Genomic DNA, 25,315 nt, shown 5'->3' with positions numbered 1-25,315 from the left:
AATATTCTGCTGGGGGATAGTAACGTTTTATATATATTTTGTTTAATAATAATAATATCTATTGTGTATAATGTAAATAAATATCAATTTTCAGTATTAGTAATGTGTATCAGAACATAATTTTTTTATCTCGACCGAATTCATATCACTCATCATGCTATTAGCCGCAAGAAGCTGGAATCTATCTCATTTAGATTCCTGCGCAATGATTTCTGCGCAGACGATCGATGCTCGATGCTGCCATGTAATGGCATCTTAATGCGCATGATGCATGACTTATTCTTGTTTAACATTCGGTGAACAACAAGGCTAAGTAATGGATCATGCGCATCGTGCATGAAACGGAACGCAGCCAGTAACAGAGAGAACCTGAAACAGTGAGGGTTGGGGTCAGCGTTCTTACGGTGGAAACACCAAACTTAAAGTTGAACTCTACCCAATGGGATGTTTCCACCGTGATCCTACGCCGCACGCCGCACTAGGGCGTTAGGGCGTTAGGGCAATTGGAGGGACAAACCTCGCGCATGCGTAATAGCGCAAGCTGAGAGTATTATCCCAAGTTAAGAAAAACAATTACTAAGAAAAAGAGAACACATCTTTTTTATAAAATTCATATAAAAATGATTTTCATAATATAAAACAAAACTCATAAAAATGTAACATTATGTTTCACAGGACTTTATTTTATTCAATAGATGAGCTATTAGCATAATAATTATATGGTCATATGTATAATGATAACAATGCGATAATTAAAATATTAATAAATGATATAACGTATACCATCAAATATTTCAAATATAAATATATATAAATATATATATATATATATATATATATATATATATATATATATAAACTCGATATATAATATCATTAATAAAAATTCTGCCGTAAAAATTCTATATAATAAAAATCCCTAATAATTATGAAATATAAATATACATTCTATGTATAAATATACACACCCATTTTCCCTATATCATAATGATACACAAGATATATTTATCGTAATGCTGATTATGAAAGAGCTAACTCAATATGTGACTATATTCAAAGTGTAAGATACGAATATCTGCATGTAAAATATGAGTTATACTACCTTCCAAAAATCTCGTTAAAAAAAAAATATTTATCACAGTAGAGTTTTAATTTGCGTTTCTTGCTTTCCTTTATGTATGAAACATTTGCCCGATAATGGCAAAGTTCCTCACATTGGAATTCATTTCGGAAATGTCAGTGTTTGGTTGCAGATCCGATGAAACAACCGTAGTCGCTGTACCCGTTGCATGTGCGTTTATTCGCTGAATATCGTCCATGTAATCCTTGTTCGTCTGTACATTCAGAGTGCTGTTGATGATATTCAAATGAGCTTGAGGCAATGTGGTCGTGATGATGGGCGCGATAACCGAGGAAGGAGATGTAACTGAAGAAATGCCGCCGGAAATGGTCGTCTGGGGCGACTGGCTGCAGTAGGTAGTTTGTTGCTGCGCGTTTTGCACAGTTTCCGACTGATAATTGCTATACTGCGCCTTGCACTTCTTCTCATGTACAAACAAGCTGCCGGAATGACTGTAAGCCGTGCCACAGATCTTGCATGCGTACGGTTTCTCGCCTGTGTGCGTGAATCTATGCTCTTTCAGATACTTTAGTCGGCGAAACGATTTACCGCAGGTCTTACAATGATAATTCGCCTCGCCGGTGTGCGTGGTGATGTGGGCCTTGAGGGTGCATGACTTGGCGAACGCCGCACTGCAATATTGACAGACAAACGGCCGATCGCCTGTGTGAGTCCTCTCATGATTGATGCAATTTGAGTTGGACGTGAAACCACGGCCGCAGTACTTACACACATGCGGCTTGTAACCCGTGTGCGTTCTCATATGAAACATAAGACCGGTGTTCTGCCGAAATGTTTTGCTGCATATGTGACAGAGAAAACGTTTGAAATTCGTGTCCTGCTGCTCCTTGGCGCGCTCGTGAATTCGTAAATGCCTCTGCAATTTGATCTCCTTCTCGAATGACTTGTTACACTCCTCGCATGTATACAGCTTCAACTTTTCATTACTCTTTTCCCGATCTTTGTACTTATCCGCGCAAATACACACGCTGCTTGCACCGCAGTTTGCGCAATATTCGTCTTGTCCACCATGTGTCTTCATTTGATGTTTTAATAAAGACTTCTTTGTGTCGTACGATTTCCCACAAATCTTACAGGGAAAGCCCTTACCCTCATTATCGGAATCCAATTCTTCCCTGATCCAACTGTTTATCAGCTTAATGGCCGATTTATCGTCAGGTGGTCTCTGCGGCTCCGAACATGTTTTGCTCTCGTCATGACCATATCGATCCATGTGACTCTTAAGCCTATCCTGCCGGAAAAATTTCATGTTGCAGACGCTACAAACAAATTTTTTATGTACTGACTGATGACGTTGAAGGCTTTTTTCGTTAGTAAAGTGCTTGCTGCAATATCTGCAGTCAAAAAGCAATGTATCGTCAAAAGACTTAAATTTGTCATTACTGGAATCGCTATTTAACGAATCTCTCTGTTCACTTTTTACGTTACGTTTTCTTAATTCTCTCGTTGTGCTATCTTTTAAGTTTTGCGATTTTTCTTCATGTGCTATTATTTCATCCTTATTGACAACGAGATGAAGTGACATTTCGGAGTATTCTGTATTATTTTCTAATTTTCTTTTGTCTCGAATCTCTTTTAATATAGAAAAAACTTCCTTAGGATTCGCTCTCTTGTGAACATTCAAATGTCTAACCATAGTATCAGTTTTCCTGAATCTTTTATTGCAGATTCTACAAAACACTGGTTCTGGCTTCTCCTTCGTTTTGTGCAGATTAAAATGCTTATGCAGTTTATCCAAACAGAAAAATTGTTTATCACAGTTATCACATTTGAACTCTTTATCATCATGAGTTGATGTGTGTCTATCTAAAGACCTTTTACTGGAATAAAATCTATCACATTTTGAACATTTATATCGCAATTCATATTCTGACATTGTATCTATTTTACTATCAATATTTTTCGTGTTTGTTTGATACTCGCTATTGATATCTCGTTTAACGCTTGTGCTCTTTTTGATATATCTTCTTTGTCTTTCTTTATGATTCTTCAAATTCTCCATAGATGTAACTCTTTTGAACATAGTTAGTCTTCTCGTTCTATGAACTTCTTTTATAACAATTTTATCATGTTGTTTACATTTATTAACGCAATCTAAATCTGGTACATTATCTACTAAAATATTTTCTGTTTGATTAAAAGTATCTGGTTGTTCATGTTTCATAACATTCCTTGATTCTGTCATAAAGATATTCTTCTCTATATTATCTCTATTATCCATATTTAATTCCTTATTGTCCTCTAACTTGATTGTATCCAGGTTAAAAGATTGCTCAGTTTGACAATATTGATCCTGCAAAAAGAAATATGATCAATAGTCTCAACAATGTTGAAATTATTTTATTTATATAAAAATATAAATACTTTTGTAAGAATACAGTTGCTAGTAACATTTGTGCTCAACGTTATTCCATAGAGTTTTCTAAGCTCCTTGTCTGCTTTCTGGCATTGTTCTCTCAATTCGTAGGCAACATTAATTTTCATTTCACACTTGGTACAGATGCTAGAAGGTAAACCATCGTCTTCCTGAACCTAGAAAAAAAAAATCATCTTATACCTTGTGTACATGAAAAATAAGTACAAATGTCGAGTGGTATGAAAAACAAACCTCCACTCCACCGCACAATTGCAGTTTCTTTGAGAGCAGTTCGGATGTGTCCGCGCTATCTGGATCGTTCCAATTTTTACGGAAGATGCACTGGTTGCAGTGATTCATAGTCAGACAGACGCGGCAGAGACTGATGTCCTGATTTGCCCGCGCCGACATTTCGTCGTCGTCTTGCATCGAGATCGTTGTATAAATATTTCCTTTTGTCCTTTTCGGCAAAACGCGAGCGCGTTAAATCATGCTGAATTCGCGTCAATAATTTTCCAAGATCGATGACTTTCGACACAATGCCATCGCCAAATTGGAAACGTTGATCGCACACGCACTGTCATACATACATTCGCACGCATCTCACTGTTTTCTTCCAGTGTTGTCCTGTTGTCAAGCAGGCCGGGTTTTTCACGCATGCGCAGAATTAAGTATGTAAAGCTCGTATTATGGGTTTATCCTACTAATACCCAATTAACATTAAAATTATTATTACAATCTTTTTTTATTTAATTTTACAAAAACATTACTATTTTCAAGTACTTGCTTATTCTTTATCGACGATGTCATCAAGGGTGCGTTCGAAAAACTGTCAGCTTATCAACTTTTATCCAACGAACTTGTCCAATTATTCGATTGTATTTTATTGTAGAAAAGACAATGAAATGGTATTTTTATTATTTTAACTTTTGTTACTATTATTATTGTGCTAGGTCTAATAATATGAATTACTTCAGTAAAATATATTATGTTATTATACTACCAGACCAGCTAACACCAGAGAGAAGCCTGAGAGAGGCAATGCCGGCGATTTTCGTGGGACGCTTTTTCTAGGCCGTAGAGCAGCGCCGTGCATCCACTTTTAGGAATTGGAAACACTTACCCACATCCGTGAATGTGGGTAAGTGTTTCCAATTCCTAAAAGTGGATGCACGGCGCTGCTCTACGGCCTAGAAAAAGCGTCCCACGAAAATCGCCGGCATTGCCTCTCTCAGGCTTCTCTCTGCTAATACTACATTACTGCGCATGTCTACATATGCACGTGTCTAAAAATTCCACGATCTGACGTGAGATCGCTGGTTGAATGTGCAATGAGGTTAAATTCATATTGCATTAGAAATGATTAGATTTCATATTTGAACGATATATACATGCATCCGAATAACTTATTTAGCGCCTACCGACGAATGTTTTGACACGATAACAAAAAATCAAACGAATGAAGTCCAAAATAGTCTCATCCGTGTATCATGTGAACTATCACACGCTGCTATCACTCTTTATAAAAAATCACAAATTACAGCAAAATTGTTGTAAATATTACACAACCATGCCGCGTTCCCCTACGCACGTGCTCACTATGCAAAGAACGAGGCAAAAACACAAAGAAAAATCTTTAAAATATCTTGGCAATGCAAATGTGTCACTACAGGTTAGTATAAATGATATAATAAAAAACAAACATTTGAAAAATTTTTTAGATTTTTTTGAATAAGAATATATTCTCTTAAATCATAATTTAATATTTAATATCGATTAATATAATATATAAATTTATTTGTAGATTCTAGGAAGCGGGGCTTATGGTGCGCCAAAGTGTGTTTACTTAACGGCAGGTCACACTAGCTATATTTTTAATTGTGGAGAGGGAACACAGAGGTCAGCGTATGAACATAAATATAGATTAACAAAGTTGGAACACATATTTATAACATCGACATCATGGAATAACTTAGGTGGCATGCCAGGAATGCTCTTAACAATACAAGACGCAGGAGTGCCAAAAATTAGTGTGCACGCCCCTAAAGGGACTATAGAGATATTTGATGCAGTCAAGAAATTCGTGATGTTGCATGCTTTGAAAATTCACGAAGCAAAGTGCGATGAATCAGAGCCATATACAGATTCAGTAATATCCGTATCATACGTTCCCATTACGAAATCAAGTGCACAAGAGAAAGAGTCTACAGATGTAGGAGAAGAAGTGATCGATAATATCAATGATTATGACTGTACAACCAATTCTAATGGCAAGCGAGTATTTAATAACATGATAGAGAAGGAGAGAAAAACACAGAAGACCGAAGAAAAATCTGACAACACAAGGATATCAAGTGCAATGTCCTATATTTGTAGATTGCACCCTCGAGCAGGCACATTATCCTTGGAAAAGTGTGTGGAAAAGGGTGTGAAACCTGGTCCTTTGTTCGGTCAGCTCAAAGCTGGCAAAGATATTACTCTTCCTGATGGTACAGTCGTTCTGAGCACAGATGTCTGTTCTCCAACGACGCCAGGTCCTATTTTCTTAAGTATGTTGGCAAACTGTCTTGAAACGATTAACAAATATTTAGGCGTTTATGTTGAACAACAAATTTTTTATACTTTTTTTTTACGTTTTATTTATGTACAGTTGTAGAATGCCCATCGGAAGATTATTTAGAATCTTTTGTAAATCAACCTGCCTTTGCGCGACATCACACAACAATGTCGGATGAGAGTGATACACCATTTTGCATTGTTCATTTCACACCTCAAAGGGTGATGGATGACCCTCGTTACATAGACTGGATGGTCAAATTTGATCGCAACACATATCACATAGTAATGAACGAGGAAAATGAATGCATGGGCACTGAAGCGATTCATAGGCAACAACACAAACTTCATATATTACACTCTGAAATATTTCCCTTCTTAAACGAAAAAAGCTTTCAAAAGAAAACACGGGTAAGATGTGGGTGAAACATATCGAAGTTGTTTCTCTTGATTTCGGAAGTATCTAAATATTTTTTCATATATTGCTGCAAATACAAATTTTTCTTTTCTCAGTCGAATGAACTGTCCATCATATATCGTCCCAGAACAAATCACATCATCCATTTGCAACCAGAACTGAAATTTGATACAAAGAATGAAGTATTGTTGCATCCAGAGGAATATATGAAAGAGGTTTTCGAAATCGAAGGCTTTTCAGAAATGTTGAAAGATCTGCAAACAAACATTAATATTCAAACGGAAAAGTTATCTATTGGAAAGGAATACCCAAAAATCATTATGTTAGGCACTGGTTCTAGCGTTCCGAGTAAAGTTAGAAACACGAGCGGTATACTCCTACGAGTGGATAAAAATCACAGTATGTTGCTAGATTGTGGTGAGGGCACGTTTGGACAGATTGCGAAAATCTATGGAAAATACAAGATGGATAACATCATAAAAACGATCAAAGTATGTTAATGTTTCTATTTTTCATAATTTTGCAATAATGGTGACTTTTGTAACACTTGCACAAATTATATTTTAGGCGGTGTACATATCACATCCTCATGCTGATCATCATATTGGATTGGTCGGTTTTCTGAAAGGAAGGGAAAAAGTCACACAAGATCCTTTGTACCTGTTCGCGCCGGCATATATTGCTATGTGGTTGCGATTTTATCATAGACGTTTCGAACCTATTTTGCATCAAATGACGCTAATTCCGAACAACGAGTTCTTCTTGGACACACATAACCCGGCGGAGTACAAATACCAAAATATGTACAAAACATTAAATGTGCAAGCTGTGAAAACGACATATGTTAAGCATTGTCCTTATTCTTTCGGTATTTCTGTGACACTTAATAATGGGAAGAAAATAGTATACAGGTATATATAAAATTTCTTATAAATTTTTTCGTATACAGTATTAACTTCAATTCGACTATACACAATGGATCTTTGATTTATTTTATATTTTAGTTTGAAATAGATACTCTATCTTAATGTGATAAATATCAACCATGGCAACATTTTATATTTTCAGTGGTGACACTATGCCTTGCGAAAATCTTGTGAAACTCGGTCAAGATTGCGATCTACTGATTCACGAAGCGACAATGGAGGACGATCTATTGAAGGAAGCAAAGATGAAGTTACATTCGACCACCTCACAAGCCATACAGGCAGGTGAACAAATGAGATCAAAGTTCACGCTGTTAACGCATTTCAGTCAACGTTACCCAGTGATACCACCCTTGCCCAACGATGATGAAAATAGCTCTAAATTGAAAAATGTAGGTATTGCATATGATAATATGCACATCAGTTTGTCGCAACTGCCGCTTTTGCCTTTGATGTACCCGACATTAAAATTGATGTTCATTAAACATTTTACGGAAGTGGAGGAACGAGCTGCTAAACGCCATCGAATGGCAGTAAACTTATAATAAATATTTTAGGCGATAACACATAAAAATTGTGACAACCTTAATTACCATTTTCGTCTTATTGGTATCCGATATAGTTCTCTGTTGCTGACTGAAAATCAATATTTTTAACAAATGTTTAATAAATATTGCATAGCAATGGAGAAATAAAATTGAAATTTTGTTCCCTGCACTCCTTTATATATGTAATTTTTGACATATAAAATAAATTTTCCAAATTGAAACCTCTGTAAATAAAAAAATGATACCATTAATATATTTCTTGTAATATTTTTATGTGGGAAAAAATCTATATTATAGATATTTGTCATAGAAAATATGTTACTAAAATCGAATACAATAGATGTAATAGTGAGTTTTTTATATCATTCTGTATATAGTCCTGTAATATATACAATATCAGTTTGTGAAAAGAATTACGTCTAGTTGAATAAACAATTCAACTCAGCCAAAATCCTGATCAATAAAAAATTTTTTTATTTTATCCTTTAATTTATTACATCCATTATTCTTAATGCATTTCTATCGTGAAAAAGTAGTAAAAGAGATTGCCGCTTACATAAGTATATAAAGAAGTTTTGTGTGTATGTGTATGTGATGCGCGCGCGCAGGCACACAATATCATCGTCATGAATCAAGACATATATTTTATCGACACATCTTATTCAAAGGTATAAAATACTCAACGATCACGGTTTTCATACATTTCGCGTCATAAAAATACGCGTTCCGTTCTCGTAACGTATAAAATTAAGTGGTGCGAGGCGTAGATAATATATATTACGATCATAAAACAACAATGTGTTGAAGAGGCAAACGTATATTTACACGAGACTGATTTCAATGTCTTTCAAAATAATCTATCCGACATATCTATTCTCGTATCTCATACAATTCTATTCGATATAGTACTATATAGGAATTTCGTAAAACGTGAAACATATAACATAGGCGATCTTCCGCCAATTTGTTTATTGTTACGAAAAGTGAAGAAGATTATATAAGTCTATCTTATTACTAAAAACGCGTGATATCCGTCGAAGTGTATCGTTCTTAATAAACGTAAAAAAAGCGAACAAAAACGCGAATCTGTATGCTACTGCAAATCTTTCCATCACCAAGCCTTAGTTTGGCCTTATTTAATATACGCGGTAGGCTAGTATAAATGTGTGAAGCATGCGAAGAGAATATAGCAAAACTCTTCTGTGTGCGTTTCATTAAATGCGCTTTGCCTAACTTACGATCGTAACGGATATATTTTGGTAATGGAAACTATGAAATGTGAAATCGATATTGAACCGATCAGGCAGTGGTCGCGAATATTGGTCGACTTATTGGATTTGGCTCTCTTTCAAATGTCTCTTTAAGAGTATATTTATATTCATTTAAATAATTCGCTTAATGAATAAAATGTGCTCGTAACTGTAGCAATTTGTTATCACGTTGCGAGCAGAAAGAAAAATCTATATATTTCCTCTCCCGTTTTCCTTTTTTTCATATTGATGATTTACATTATCAAACTTCTCATATTACAAAACATATTAATATAAAATAAGTAAATATAATAACAATCATTACCAATTTTTATAATAAAAATTATTTATAATAAAAAATTCAGTATACGAATAGTACACAAGAAAGACATTAGTATAATATTGAGCTCGCAACGTGGCAAGTTATACTTACAATATACAGGTATAAAAGTTCGTGTATTATGTATAAAATAGATCCTAGACAGTTATGAAAGTATCCAAGCCGGTCTTGGATTTTAGGATAAATCGTTTATCGCGTCAGTTTGGAATATATTGCGGACTGACGAAACGTTTTATCAAAATCGGAAACAAGAAAATCGTACGTCGATACATTGTGAATTGTTAACTCTATGCTGATTGCTCGACGCGGTATGCTCGATTAATTAAGTACGCCGCAGAGGAATTAGTCCAAATTGCGAATCTTTTACCACTGTTATTCGAAGGGTATGATATTGTGCGAGTTACGACCAAAGCTGAGGAGGCAGTGGAGTACAAATCTTGCTCGTTGCACGTTTTTTTACGTTATTATATATATTGCCCACATTAGAACTCCCATTTCGTGGCGGACTCGTAATCCGACTCGCCTAAACGCAGCGCGCCATTTTTGCCCGCGGTGAGATATCGGCCGTCCACGCATTTGATGCAGATCCGTGATGGCTCGCGCAACTCCAGGTAAAAACCGTCGGATGGTATGTCCGAATCTACGGTCACTCCTTCGCTATCCGCGTGCCAATACCTCCCGTTTTGTCCTATTTATTATGATGAATAAATAAACAATCGATAAAATTAAATCAAGTAATCGTAATCTGGAGGCAAGTACAATGATATTCTATTTCTTTCAATGATAAAATTAATAGCCATTATATTACATTACTATATTTAACTTTATATATATATATATATCATATTTTATTTTAAATTGGTTGAAAAAAACTGCCACATATCACATATATTTATATTATATTATAGAATATATATTTAAAATTTCCGAAAGAAATGATTAATTAAATTTGATTAACGTGGAAATTAATAAATTATATAAAGAGAAAAATAAATTACCTTTAAATCTGACCACACCGCGCTCGCACCGCTCGACGCGTATCGTCTCGTAGATAGCCTTGTTGCATTCAAGCTTGGTACTGGCCGCGCTTTTGGGCCCGACGAAGCCCTGCTCGCATCGCAGCACCAACACAGGCCGGTTCATCAGATAAAAGTAGTACTTCGCAGGGTCGGAATCATTGCCGTTCAGCGAGTCGGCGTTCGCGTAGAGATGACCGGATCGCTTGGTCGCCAGGAACTTGCCATTGTTTGCGCGCAACGCGACCGTGCCATCATTTGACTGCCACGCCAGATCGAACAGTGCGTTCGACGATCGCTTGTGATCGGATGCCTGGATACCGCCGCCGGCTTCCAGACTCCAGTAACGATCCTGCATCGTTCGTACGTACCATCGTTTCGTCACCCGATCAAACTCCAACTGGAATGTCTCATGGCCGGAGATCTCGTCCTGATTGGCCGTCACGTCGACGCCTAATCAAAATCGAGATATCAATCTTTGATTAATAATTCTCCTAATAATAAGTAAATTCGCATTTTTATGAACGAAGAATCTCGCAATAGTAAAGTTTAGAAATCTACCTTGCTTCACGGAAACATATCGCTGGTTCAACGCCGCGACGAATGATGCCTGTGGCAGAGATTCTTCTAAAGAAAAAAGCTCGTCACGTGTAACGGTCGTTGATCTCGATTTTAGAACAGCTTTACTACCAATCGGTGCCAAATACGCGCCGTGTATATCCCTGCGAGATATCGAAATGTTCGATTAACATCATCTCGCATCTTGAAATGATTGTATCTTTTTATGCCGTGTAAACAATTATACAGAAGGCCCAACGAAATGATTGCTAATTAACATTAAGATAGCTTTATCTATATACCGAAGGGCGAGAAGACCGGCGTGAAATTCCGCAGCGTACAAACAGTCTCGCGTGCAAGCGTCCAACAGTTTGCCGTCACGAGCGAGATATTTATTATTGCACGTATGCAGCGCGTAATGACCGCCTTCAGACTTAGCACGATCCTTGTGACTATCATCGTCGCTCATGGTCGCTGGACGAAATTCCAATGTAAATAGGGTGTCCTCACCCCAGGGCACTGGCGCGTCCACATGGATCTCATCTTGAGTCGCACTCAAATGCGCAAAACGTTTCCTTCCGGCCGATCGAAGATTCACCTAGTCAGTTACGTAAAATTAATATTAAAATTAGTATTAAAATTAATATTATCCTCTTAATATATATGTATATATATATATTCTTCAAATTGTTGAAAAATGTTTTACAATCATCCTCAAGTTAGTTAAAAGAACTTAAAGAGGTATCCATATAGTATAGTATATAATCATAAAAGAATGAAGCAATGTCGCAACAAATTAAGATTGTTTAATCAGTTGGTCAAGAAATTACAATAATTAGTGAAATTGCGTGTACATATAACGCAACGCCTAGATTACATAAACCACGGATCCATAATTACTTAAATGCTTCGGTTGCAAGACTTGAAAATGCAACAGGTATTTTTAAGATGTACCTGCGGTCTGGCGGCAAGGTGTACGAGCCAGTATTCCGCCTCTCCCGGAGCCTTAGCGGTACACTTTAATTCATCTTGGCTCGAGCCTAAGAAATAGCCTCTCTGAATATTCTTCAGCGCCCATCGTCCGCTGCCTGGAATTTATCACGGTTGTCGTATATTGAAAGAATCACACACACACACACACACACACACACACACACACATCAAAATATACATATACATATACGTATGTATAAATTTTAATTATTCGTTACAAAGCCCCAGCGAAGTAAGTGCCGGATATAACAATACAAAAACTGATTCTATCGGGACATCCGTAATTAATCAGTAAAAAATGAATTAAATAATACAATTTTAATAGATTATAAATGGACACTGATTCGCGTAAAAAGGATTGTAAAAGCTCATATATACCATCAGAAGCGAGTTGTATTTGAAAAGCACATCCCGGATCCGATGAATCCTCGCTCTCGCATGTTACGTTACCAAACTGGTCGACTGCTAGATATCGATCCAAGTGCGAACGAAGGAAAACCTGATGCTCACTACCCTCCAGAATCCATAATTGTTTCTTTTTCAGACTCGAACCATTGGCGTTTATCTTGAAACCGAATGTCTCCGCCGTTAAATATTTAAACTTCCCGTTTATCAATCCAACCTAAAGGGGAAAAAACATATCAATTATATTATAATTCGCTGATTTTATATTTCTGCTAAATAAATGGTTTAAGTTTAAGAAGTTCGTTAAATCTGTCAAATATAATTAATAGCAATCTAAATAATAAGATAATTTTTTCATCATTATAATCAACAATATTATACATAATTTGATTAGTATGTAATGTAACAATTTCATTTAAAAAAATGAAATACAAAAAAGATATTGATCGTCCAAGTTTTTCAGCAATACCTTTAACGTATTCTCACATAACTTCGACAAATTCGACAGGGTGTATTAAGCTAATATATATTCAATTAATTAATGCACATACTGTCCATCCCGATTTGTCAACACCGTTCTCAGATCCTATATTCTCCGAACCGTTGCTCTGCATCATACTGACGTGGCTGGACAAACTCGCAGTTGCTCTTACTCGAATTACAAAATTCTACTCAAAGTAGCTTCTCAACGTCTAAAACAAATGTGCACATTAATTATATAACATTGTTCATTAAAAGCGTCATTAAATCCGCTTATCTCAAGTTATACTCAAATATAATTATCTCAAGTATCGTATATAATAAGTAATAAAGAAAATTCTTAAGCTTAATTCTTAATTCTTTTTTTTTTTTTTGTTACTAATACACCATAATAATAAAACTACATCACCGAGTGAAGAAGCATCAAAGGAGATTTTACAAAATTTACTCTCATCGATCTTAATTGAATGATATTTAATGTAAAAGATAAAATAATTATTTTACATTGCATTGTGGATATCTACTCTCATATTTTACGTATGCAATTAATTAAAGTTTAATTATCAAATCCATTTATTCCTTCCTTTTTAGATAAGCTTCATTATACGAATATCTTTTCGCAATCGCTTTACTTATTACTTTGAAATAACATATAATAAATATGTTATATTATTCGTTATTGACGTGATACACGAGCGTTATAAGTCACATTCAGTGGGGAAAGCACCGAAGCATGGGAGGCTTCATGTGCGCCGATTGAGAAATCCGCCACTGCGCGTATTGATCCTCGAGAGAGAGTTTCATCCCAACGCTATCGCCAGCAAACGTCTACTAACGCGAGACAAAACACCGCTATTATTTGCCAGATAAGCGCGCTCCCTTTCGCGCTTCTCGCTTTATTTATACGTGTCTCATCCCGTTGTGATTCCTTTTAGCCATTTTGACCACAATTTTATTTCTCGTTGTAATAATCCTATTATAATAATTATAATAGGGCATTATAATAATTATAATGTCGAAAAACACATTCAGTCTTTTGCTACTATGATATTAATACACATATCACAAAAATTATGAGAAAAAAAAATTCAAAGTTTAAAAGAAATCAACAAATTTAAGTAAATTAAACTTAATAATTTGAATAAATTGTAGAAGGAAAACTTTATACACTTCATTAAAATTTATGGAAATCAATTGCGAAAGACTTCGATTTTTAAATTGTTTATTGTTTTATATTACAGTTTCTTTGACATTATTTTATAATTAATATTAAGTTTTTTTTTAGCGGTTGCATTTAACGTAGGAGGTGTAATTTATTTGTAGCGTTTGTATCACAACGCGATGGGATAAAATCGCATATGCAAATTCGCTTGATTTGTTAGAATTAATATCTGGCTTATCGTCCGCAATCAATCTTATACACGTCTCGAGATTTTCTCGCCAATCATTTAGGATCAACTCCTGTTAAACGTGCCAGTTAAATCGACATTCGCCAGTAACGTAGTTGTAACCGTTAATTTAGTCGGTCGAATGAGAATGTCGAGAGAATATGCAAGAGGGTATCAACCTTTCATTACTGCATCTTTATCTAAAGAAATAGAAAAGAAGGGGGTGTATCCAGAGTCGAAAAATTTATTTCCGTTTGCGAAAAATCTATATATTTTTAATAATTTATGATTCATTCAAATTTCTTTCCGATTCGTCAAAGAACGTGTCGAACGAATGTGCTGATTCGCTTATATGCGAGACATCCTATATAGTCATAGGCATCTACTGCAAGTGGTAGATAAATGTAAATGAGCCGTTCAACTTGACGCGCGGCGTGTCATTGAACCGGTTACTCACCCCAATACCGTAATCATCGTAAATCTGGACTCGGAAACAGGACTCTCGTTTCGCACAGCGATCGAAGTTCTTAATCCATATCGAAATAAATTGTGCGCGAGACGCGCATAAAAGCGATGTTGCGCCACCGATAAAACGGTATGTGAATTAAAGCATTCCCACGTAACACGTTCGTAAAACGTTACGTGCAGGAATAATAGAAGAAAAAAAAGAAGAAGAAGGGGTCCTTGAACTCGTGAAAGAAATTCCTTGGTCTTTAGGAGGCACGCGTGACCGTGATATTCACGATATCCGTAGCTTGACGGGCAAGAAACACACTGTTTATTTAATTTAATGAGTTCAATTAAACTGCAAAATAAAATTCTTTTGTAAAGTTTTCATTCAATATATGCTAAAGAATTATTTCATCGCTTACACAAGTGGGAAATTATATGTGAATTATACTTGTAAATTGGAAGATAAAATCATTTGATTACATGTATATCATAACGATAAATACTTTAATGTATGCTTAAGCGTTTTTAATTTTTCTTAATTTGCTTTCTGCATCTCTATCATTAAAATATCTACTGCAATTTTACAATTTCTTATAGTTGATTTAATGTAAATCCAAAATAATTTCCATCTGGCATCAAAATTCAAACTGCACAGAGCTGAATAGTGAAAGCAGGCGTCGCTTTGTCAACACACGGTAGATAAGATCGCTCTTAAATTTTCCTGTCACGAACACGAACGGAAGTACTTTCAACGACAGTGAACAAGGACAACGATGCGTTAAAGCGCAAAGATGCGTTGACACGTTCAATTCGAGCGACTCGATCGAGGAAATCAAACGAGAACTCTCTTTAATCTAGCGATTAAATATTATTCGATTAAAGTTTTACCGAATTTACTAAATTTTGCATATATACAAATCGGATATATAATAGAAAACATCGCGCGTTAAATTTTGAAAGGGCAAGAGGACAACACGACCATGATAAAACAGTAAATAAATAGTCGTCGACGATAAAGAGATCTAAAAGTACAAGCACGCTGATCGGATTTAGAACGATAAATGTGGCACGATCCTGCCATACTTTTACGAGCCATGTGATGCAAGTATCGGTCCAAGAAAAGCCGCAGATAGGTCTTTGGCCGAACTTGGTAATCGCCGAGAACATCGATACTATCATCTCGTTTGATTATATCTTTATACGGTCTTTTCCCCTTCTCATGTTTCTAATCATGGATATACTTTTTCTTCATTAATGACACGTAACACGCGATATTAGAATCATTGATGTATTTTTAGATGAAAAAAGTTTGAAATGCACAGGAGAATTCTCTCATAAAGATGAGAATATTTTTCTGTTTAATTAGTGAAAAATATAAAAAATAATCACATATAAAAATTCTATTATAAACATATGAAATATTGCACACATTAGTGTAAAATAATTTTCTAAAAATGCAAAAGAATATATAATATAATTATATTCATTTATAATAATAAAACAACTTTTATTGCTAGAACTGGTATTAACTTTCTGGCCTGTTAAAAGGGGGACTCTGACATTCCATATCTGGACATTAATTAATCGCTTCTGCCTCCGAATCACAGAACAACGTGGCTCGCGCGTTCTCGTTTCAAGTTATTGACACTAATTGGAGAAAATTCACAGTGTTTACGCTCGAATATGAGCCATAAGTGATTTACTTATGCTTCCGACGTGATTGCAGCGATAAAGTCACGCGAGCCTCTCTTTTCATTCGAGCTGGCAACGGAATCCGTTATGCGTCGGAAACGCGAGAGATTACCGTGAGATTTAAGAAAAGAAAATAAAGGAAAAAAATGCGCGCGAATAACACAACCGCAGGCAAGATCCGTATCAAAAGCCATGTTCGACGCGGCATGATGCGAGGAACAACAAACGGTACATACAAACGTCCGGTATATACATCGCACAACGATATACAGGATGTTTCATTATACGTAATATACAAGATGCGCCATTGCTAGAATAAGTATCGTCGCGTGAAAATTGAATATCGTAAGTATATCGCATGAGAAACTTCCGCGATGTTAAATGTTCCTCCGATCTAGAGATACCAAATGTCAATCCAAAAGAGATGACGATACATGCCAATTAAAAAGCGAAACAGTACAAACCGAAAGATTTTGTATTAATTAATTTATTTATTATTATTAATTAAAGAAATAATAAAATATCGCTTCTCTGGGGCAAAAAAAAAAACCTATCGAACTTTTGGTGTATAATAATATCGTGCGCGTTTTTTCTCTCTTCTTCCTTTGTGCAGAGTCACTTAAAAGCTGCAGCTGCGACTGCACCGTGAAAAATCGCGGCAAGAAATTAATGCGACACATGTACGAACGCGAAACTCGTGCTCGCGTTTCTTGCGAGGGCACGTGCTTACTGTGCCCTTTTTGTCGTATTACTTTCAAGGATATTATACCGTTATAAGATGGTTAAGTATTATAATGATACCTATATCATGATGAGATGATGCTTATGTTATCGTAATGATCGAACGATCAATAATTAATTTTTTCTCATTATATTAATACAATAGCACGCACACACGCATACATATATATATATATATACAAATAAATATATTATTATATAAAATATTTTAATTATAGAATATATTTTAAAATTTAAAATGGTCATACGGTAAATACTTTAATGCTTAGAATTAATTGATACGTTGATGAAAAAGCAATTTTTTTAGATATATGAATCTTCTATTGCTTGCATTTAAATGTCTACAATTAGTTTCACGGCAATTCGCCAAGCTTGACGTTGTCCATTTTTATATCATCACGAGCTGTTTTATTATACCAGATATATACTGTTTTTTTTCCGATCTTCGCGCATTACACATAGTGTGTTATCACTACAATACAGACTTTGTATTAGCCGACAATTGAATGCAAGTCAATATGAAATTTCGCATTTAATTTATCACGATTGAGACGTCAAAAGAACATATTTTCATTATAAATTGTATACATAAGTTAAGAATTTAATTTTATGTGTGATTTTTATTCTCTCCTTATCTAGAAAATCTTTAATAGTATAAAACAGCAAATCGAGAATACTTTTTCGTATTTTATTTTAATTTCATATCTCCGTGATTTTATTCTGTAAGAATAAGATCTGATACACTGATACACACAATCACAAATAGAAAATACTTCAAATCATTTTTTAATCACATATATAAAATATGAATGAAAAGAATCTTATCAATGTAATTTCTTGAGTGGATTTTTCATAATACAATTTCTATTTTACTATATTCATAATAGAATTTTAATTTCGTGGAAAACATTTACTCGGGAATGAAAATAATGCGCATGTGAATGCGCGTCATGGATTTTACTCGCGATGTATGTAATTATATAGCTACCTAACAAATAACAGAGTCTATCAAGGATCTCTATAATAACTTTCCCACGCGTTTCAAGTCGTTAATCCAATGGACGTGTTTAATCTGCTAATATACTTAAGACATAAAAAGACTTTTAAAACTTCTCATTTTAAGCGGCGGACCCAACACTAGAATTGACGAAGGAAAAACTTATTTTGTCTGCTTTATTCGAGCTATCGATCGGTCAGGGCTTTGTAGTTAGAAATAAACGCTAACTTTATACGATTTATATTCTAAGTTCCGACGACACACATTTCACGAAGATAAAATAAGCTATTATTAAAATATAAATTCGCCACCGGAGTGCGTGTCTCGAACAAAACGAGTCAAATCTTACTGAAATTTTATCGAATTGAAGAGAAAATTGTGGCAAAATTCCAAAAACGAAATTCAAATTTTGACATAGAACAGGACTGGTTCTCGGTCTCTTCCTGATTATTTTCCTTCGGAATACCAATGTGTCATACGGTGGCGCCCTTTCGTTTCGACCAGGTCCGACCCCACCCAGCTGGCAGGACAAAACCAGCAAAGAACTCGCAACCGAGCGATTAGGATGACTCACTCGTCGCACTCGCGAGAGCGGTGCTTCCGTACGAAATAAAAGGCACGCACTCCCCCGCTGGTGCGTCCCTCACGCGAAGGTCGATAAAAATAGTTGGTATATCCGAAGAGTGAAGGCCACGCGTCGACAAGCGAATTTTCACGCCGCGCGACGAAGCGCTCGGCCTCTCGAAGGGCTTCCCGGTCGGTCTCCATGGGAACTGCCCCCGTGACGATCCCTTCAAGGTTGCACGAGCTCTCGCGAGGATTACCAATCCTGATCGCAGGCACGATCGTCTTGTAGGGGTCATGCACAGTGACAACGATATTCGTATAATTTTCTGTTTATCTTATTACGGGGTATACAATCTCTGAATCAGATTAATAATTAGTCGTTTCTTTTCCTATAAATCTTATATAATATAGAATGTTTAAATGTCTCGGTCGATTAGCCAAGGAGCGCTATAATATATCCCGACATTAAAAGCGTGAAGAACTTTGTTTTTCTAATAACTCTTTGAGTTTACTTATAATACAGATGTATAATTTAAATCTTAATTTATTAAAACTGTCAAGATATTTTTTTATCCACTCGGACCTCTTTGCTTAATAAAAATGTACGAAATATATAGAGGGACCAATAATTTTCAAGTTACAAAAGTTACAAACAATCAAAATTAATTTAAGAGAGAGAATAAAATAGATATTTTATTCTTCGTTTAATTTCGAGCAGATACATAAAATATATATAAGTGTGAAGAAGAGGAAGCTCGTTTCGACTTGGTCGTCGAGCAGCAATATACGTATTGTATACCACTCGAATTTTACATCGCTACGTCATTCGCGCCGTGTGTGAAACGGAGGAACGCTTTGTCTTCGTCGCACCCTCGCGCGTCCCTTGTCGTCAAGGGGTATTGAACCTTTCATCCACTACATAATTTTAGCCCGAGTACTTGACGTATGTAAAGAGAGCGAAAAATATCGCGAGACCATCTAAAAGACTGCCCAGAGATATTTAAAAGACTCCCTAGCAACGCGTCTAAATGACGTAGTCTTCCTGGTCCCTAATCGTCTAGGATATTGCGTCGTTGTTTGGGTGCGCTCCGGTGTACGCAGGATACCGGGAAGGACGAAAGAGGATGCGCGTACGCGAACGTTATCCGAAGCAGGAATTCGCGACCTCGTGTTCCGCCGATAAGCACGGGGGACAGGAAGCTGAGGCCGGCTTCTCTCCTTACCTTCTCTCTCTCTCTTGCTCTTTCTTCGCGAAGAAGTCCTGCTTCCCTCGATCGTTGGCTTCTTGACGTCCGGTCCTGTCGAGCGTATCGATGGCACACACGCGCGCGCGTCTCGTCCCGGCTCGACACGATTCGATCCGACTCGATTCGGCCGCGCCTCGCCGAATTGTGCGTACAGAGACGAAGGAGAAAATACGCGAGTCACAAGGCGAGATAAAAGGACGGGACGACAGAGCGATCGGAAGGAAAATAGCGGCGCACGCGAGAGGAGCGCGAGAAACGAAGAACGTACGCACGAATCGACGCTCGTCACGCTACTGAGGCCCGCCGTACAACGTACAGACGTACAGTACAACGTCGACCGCTCCTGCTCCTAGGCAGGCGGGTAGGCCCCGTCGCGGCGACGCGGGAGCGCGCAAGGGTAGGGGTTGACGGCTATCGCATCTCTCTTTCTCTCGCTCTTCTTCTTTCTCCTCTCTAGCGATGGCGATGACATCCTCGTGTGCATTCATTACACACAAAAATACATGCTATATTAAAGTCAATGTTATAAGATACAGATTGCAACTTTTTTTTTTTTATTTATAAGATCGCAAATTAAGTCTTCCTTATTCCTTCCCTCATTTTTCGATCCTACATGTATGTCCTGGATGCCCTTTGGACGTCCTAAGGACATCCTTGTGCTGTCAGGGAAATGAGTCTCAAGTTTTACCTGGTGTTAAAAGGAAAAATTTGCCGAGACAGCTTCCAAGAAATGGACCCACATCTGCGCCTCGGTTACAAGTTCACCGGCCGATTGCGAGCAATAATCTAATATTCAGGGAACCCTGTAATAGCACGAATTAATCGCAACGAGAGACAGATACCTGTCGTTGTTAATCTGACCGCCACGAAGGGATCGACCTCTCGCCAACAAGTGGCATATTTGTTCGATAGGTGCGAGCAAAGCGAAACCGGTCCGGGCCCATCGCTCGCAGCTGACTCGGCACGAGACGAGAGAGTCGCGTGTGCAGGAGAGGAGGAAGAAAGAGAGGGTTGGGTGCGAGTGGTATAAACGTGCATCGAACTGTCGACGGTTATTGTATAGGGGCGGTGAACCTCGTCCGTGTTTTTCGCGCTGTCGGTCGGCCGTCGCGATAATAATTTCGCGCTATTTTCGCGCACGAATCGCGTCCACATCGTTCGCGGAATCGATACGAGAAGCCGCGCGTAAGCGAGCGAACGAGTGCGATGTGGACCCTTTTCGATCAAGAGACAGTCGCACATATTACGGTGGACATTATGTCATCGCATACAGAATCGGATATCCTTTTCATTACATTATTTGATTAAGTCGCTTAAAAACGTGGCATGGCATTTTTTTTATCATAAAATAATTATACTCATCGCTATAATACAATATAAAGCGCATATAAATAACAAAATAATTCGTTTATATTTATCAAAAAAAACTCGCAATAAAAATCTTTCTTCTTGTAATAAATAATCATAGCATTTCTATAAATATTATGCTGTCTAGACCCATTCAATCTCTCATCTGATTTCTATAACGGAACCTTTGCGTTCATTTAAACGCAGAGTTTCAATCTCGTCTAAAGCCATCATTCTTTCTTCCCTCTATTGCTTCATTCTTCTCCGACAGTAGAAATACTCTTGTACAGCCAGATTTTTTTTTTTCTATTTCTGGCCGGCTTTTCACCGCTGTAAAAATCTCTGCTAATGGAGATAGCAAGGTAGAAATCTTACCGAGCTAAATTGCCAGATACTTAATCAATTTCGCTATCTCCCGCTTGTAATGCGATTTCTCGCCAGGTGGAATCCGACAGATCGTGCAATCATGATGCCTTTCGCATCATGATTGCACGATCAAATGGGCTCAAACTCGACGGAAATATCCCGGTGATATCCGGCGAATCTAGACGATATCGCATCTATTGCTTCCTAAATGATAACGGGGGAAGGAGAGCACGCGAGGAAATCTTAAAGGTAACAGATCCAATGATCTGTTCCAGATCTATAACCGGATTTCTCAGATCCAATCTGTCAGGCAAATCTCTCTGCTGACTAGATTGATGAGATCAACCAAACCAGTTTGGTCGAGTTTGACCTGACTCGGTAATACTCGCCTAATAAGCGCACGTGTTTGCTTTCCAATTAAAGCCCACGAAACAGAGAGATCGTATATCATTCGCGATAATGACGAAGAAATCTACATCAACGGTTCTTTTCCTCTCTGCATTTCCTGATATCAATTTACGATTGAAAATGCATGATATGTGTATATATGTGTGCGCGCACATTTTAAAAATATCTTTATCTACACATATACTTGTGTATTACCTAATTACAAGATTACAATTCTGAGTTTAATTGATTTTAATATTAAATATTATTAAAATGTATGTGTATGTTAATAAAAATTTCTCAATTAATAATATTACATAATATTGCTAATGTTATTAAAGATTAAAGTGTTATTAAATAGCGCTTGGATATAAATGATATTTAAAACGCATTATCATAATACACACCATCTTGCGTTTCTTTTTCCATTAAATAACCACTAATAGATATAGTTCATTAACCCCATCAAATTTTTTGCTTTTAGGATTAAATCAATGTTATTTCATCCAGGGATATATTAATGACAATTCGAGATTCCGTTATAAGTTTCGCATTGAGCACAATCGTTTGGGCTGAGCGACCCATTAAAAAAGCTATCCCTAATTAGTCGAATAGTTCCTACTTAATTTGATTTGGCTCGAGGAGCCAGAGATTTTTTCGAGCGTGTCTAACGAGAACCTCTCGCATCCGTCCGAGATCGTTCGCTTTCCGGAAACATGCTGTCTTTTTCAACGAGAGAACGTCCCTCTCCTCTTTACTCGTATCGTCTCGTGAATCGTATCCGTCAACATGTAAAATTTTGTCGCCTGCCATGTCCCTTTTCAATTTCTTAGTCCTATTCTACAGTTATTTTTTAAACTCTATTATAAGATAACAGAGAGAACCGATAAGCTTCGGTTATATGTTTCGTTTGTCAAACTGCTTTAAATTTCATCATCGTGCTTCGACAAGCACGATAAGCACAAGCCTGCAATTAAAAATTACTTTGTATGTAGATATTTATCGCAATCACAATTTGATAAATGAAATCCAAGATCACTTTTGGTTGCAATTATTTACAATGCACATCATCAACATTGCAATGCCGCAATATTTTATTGTTTATTCTGTATGATGACGATATGTATCTTATTGTTAGCTAATGTTTTAGCATTATTCATTGCACAAGTTCAACACACTTGATTACCCAGAAATCTTACTTTGCAATCCAATCAATGAGCTTGGATAATTGAGTTCGATTTCCTCATGAGCAATATAATATCGCTGTTAGCATAATTTATGCTTCAACTCCGAGTAAAAGAAAGATGCACTAATAATAAGTATGTAATATGGGGATATTATTTCGTAATAAAATAATAAAGTGATTGCTCTCTCTCTCTCTCTCTCTCTCTCGCAATAATAAGAAGCGCCTTTATACTATTTTCTAATAACAATGATTATGGCAATTGATTTTTTCCCACTTAACGAAACCTTTTCGTTATAAATAAATTTTGTTATCGGTTATATGTTTCGTTTGTCAAACTGCTTTAAATTTCATCATCGTGCTTCGACAAGCTCGATAAGCACAAGCCTGCAATTAAAAATTACTTTGTATGTAGATATTTATCGCAATCACAATTTGATAAATGAAATCCAAGATCACTTTTGGTTGCAATTATTTACAATGCACATCATCAACATTGCAATGCCGCAATATTTTATTGTTTATTCTGTATGATGACGATATGTATCTTATTGTTAGCTAATGTTTTAGCATTATTCATTGCACAAGTTCAACACACTTGATTACCCAGAAATCTTACTTTGCAATCCAATCAATGAGTTTGGATAATTGAGTTCGATTTCCTCATGAGCAATATAATATCGCTGTTAGCATAATTTATGCTTCAACTCCGAGTAAAAGAAAGATGCACTAATAATAAGTATGTAATATGGGGATATTATTTCGTAATAAAATAATAAAGTGATTTCTCTCTCTCTCTCTCTCTCTCTCTCTCTCTCGCAATAATAAGAAGCGTCTTTATACTATTTTCTAATAACGATGATTATGGCAATTGATTTTTTCCCACTTAACGAAACCTTTTCGTTATAAATAAATTTTGTTATTTATATGACGAGATATACCCTCTCAATTCGCATGTTTAATTTGCATTTTCGATGGCACTGTGGATATAAAAAAATGTTAATTATTATATTAATTTTTTAGAGAAGCTCTCTTCGCAAATTCTTTCGCGCTCTCGTCGTGCAATAAATCGCTGATGATAATTCTTTAATTCTGCGATTATACAATAACTTCAATTAAACGCACGAAAATGCCACACCCTTCGCACGTACTTCGATTTTCCTGCAGCATCTTTCCCACACCCGAAATCCCGGAAAACGCAGTATCAGTCTTCTCTTTTCCCTTTCTGTCCCAATATTTTTGATAAAGTCAACTCTCTTGTCAGAATAAAATACTAAAATTCTTAATTTTAAAGAAGAAAAATATGAAAAAATGATATAAGAAAATTTAAATTGTCAGATGTACAATTACTATTTATGATAATAATGGATCAATATAAGAATTTAAGATAGATAACGGTACGTATTAATAATTAATTAAGTATTTCAAAAATTAATTTGAAAATTGTTTTGGAAAATTATTTGAGCCATTGTTATAATTCCAAAAGTGACAAGTGAATTCTCTAAATTCTAAACGAAGACAAACTCTATACAAGATATTCCCATATTCTAGGATATATTCAGAAAAGTGAGAAAATATCATCTGTGAATCACTATGTTTCACGCATTTGTAGAGTTCAGATGACAAAAAATATTTCGCTGAATATATTCGCTGTGAAGCTGCGATTAATTTTTCACTTTCTGCGAATTTAATATTGCGTTGTGAGCACTTTGCATTTTTGTTGCGTCTCAACTCTGCACGGCGCAAACGCGTCGCTGACGAGCCCGAGCCGGCCGAGTTCGCTGACCGGCCGACGCGACGGATAGCAGAGAGAACGCGCGCCACGAGAAAGCCCCGCGAAAGAGTAGACCGTGACCGTGACCGTGACCATGACCGTGGCCGAGTTGTTGCAATCGCAATAGACATCACTACCAGCAACGGCCGCGGCGACGCTACCAAAAAAATATATAAACTCATATAT

At 36.4% G+C, this 25,315-nt stretch overlaps 3 protein-coding genes across 5 annotated transcripts in view; 1 reads left to right on the top strand and 2 right to left on the bottom strand.

Moving 5' to 3' along the window:
- LOC115236373 (glutathione S-transferase-like) overlaps window positions 1-4,134 on the bottom strand; it is a 9,215-nt gene extending 5,081 nt beyond the window's left edge. The window contains exons 1-3 of the mRNA XM_029808779.1: window positions 3,750-4,134; window positions 3,506-3,673; window positions 1,186-3,434 (exon numbers count right to left, since the gene is read on the bottom strand). Of these exons, the coding sequence (XP_029664639.1) occupies window positions 1,186-3,434; window positions 3,506-3,673; window positions 3,750-3,926 (2,594 nt within the window). The 5' untranslated portion in view covers window positions 3,927-4,134. The remainder of the gene's footprint in view (window positions 1-1,185; window positions 3,435-3,505; window positions 3,674-3,749) is intronic.
- A 622-nt stretch (window positions 4,135-4,756) lies between these two features.
- On the top strand, window positions 4,757-8,424 carry LOC115236367 (ribonuclease Z, mitochondrial). Its single transcript, XM_029808765.1, has 6 exons — window positions 4,757-5,169; window positions 5,302-6,046; window positions 6,148-6,464; window positions 6,567-6,962; window positions 7,039-7,382; window positions 7,540-8,424. Exons 1-6 carry the CDS (start codon window positions 4,957-4,959, stop codon window positions 7,940-7,942), a joined length of 2,418 nt encoding a protein of 805 aa, XP_029664625.1. The 5' UTR covers window positions 4,757-4,956; the 3' UTR covers window positions 7,943-8,424.
- Window positions 8,425-8,636: 212 nt separating this feature from the next.
- Window positions 8,637-20,387, bottom strand: LOC115236369 (protein singed). Of its 3 annotated transcripts, none has more exons than XM_029808771.1 (8): window positions 20,049-20,387; window positions 13,059-13,199; window positions 12,481-12,724; window positions 12,064-12,197; window positions 11,412-11,707; window positions 11,113-11,273; window positions 10,534-11,004; window positions 8,637-10,223 (listed from the first exon to the last, which is right to left on the bottom strand). In XM_029808771.1, exons 2-8 carry the CDS (start codon window positions 13,122-13,124, stop codon window positions 10,018-10,020), a joined length of 1,578 nt encoding a protein of 525 aa, XP_029664631.1. In that variant the 5' UTR covers window positions 13,125-13,199; window positions 20,049-20,387; the 3' UTR covers window positions 8,637-10,017. The 3 variants fall into 3 exon arrangements, with proteins under 3 accessions (XP_029664631.1, XP_029664632.1, XP_029664633.1); XM_029808772.1 differs by having other exon boundaries at window positions 13,059-13,201; window positions 20,053-20,387; XM_029808773.1 differs by lacking the exon at window positions 20,049-20,387 and adding an exon at window positions 13,627-14,141.
- Window positions 20,388-25,315: the final 4,928 nt, after the last annotated feature.

Source organism: Formica exsecta, unplaced genomic scaffold (genome assembly GCF_003651465.1).
Source record: "Formica exsecta isolate Colony F162 unplaced genomic scaffold, ASM365146v1 scaffold247, whole genome shotgun sequence".
Classification (NCBI taxonomy): Eukaryota; Metazoa; Arthropoda; class Insecta; order Hymenoptera; family Formicidae; genus Formica; species Formica exsecta.
This window is presented reverse-complemented; position numbering and strand designations above follow the sequence as displayed.

Coding starts and splice junctions, on each gene's coding strand:
- LOC115236367 (XM_029808765.1), top strand. CDS start 4,957: ATGAAGTCCAAAATAGTCTCATCCGTGTATCATGTGAACTATCACACG. Junction 5,170..5,301: donor ATGCAAATGTGTCACTACAG/GTTAGTATAAAT, acceptor ATTTATTTGTAG/ATTCTAGGAAGCGGGGCTTA. Junction 6,465..6,566: donor GCTTTCAAAAGAAAACACGG/GTAAGATGTGGG, acceptor TTCTTTTCTCAG/TCGAATGAACTGTCCATCAT.
- LOC115236369 (XM_029808771.1), bottom strand. CDS start 13,124: ATGATGCAGAGCAACGGTTCGGAGAATATAGGATCTGAGAACGGTGTT. Junction 12,198..12,480: donor AATACAACTCGCTTCTGATG/GTATATATGAGC, acceptor GATAAATTCCAG/GCAGCGGACGATGGGCGCTG. Junction 11,005..11,112: donor ATATGTTTCCGTGAAGCAAG/GTAGATTTCTAA, acceptor GATTTTGATTAG/GCGTCGACGTGACGGCCAAT.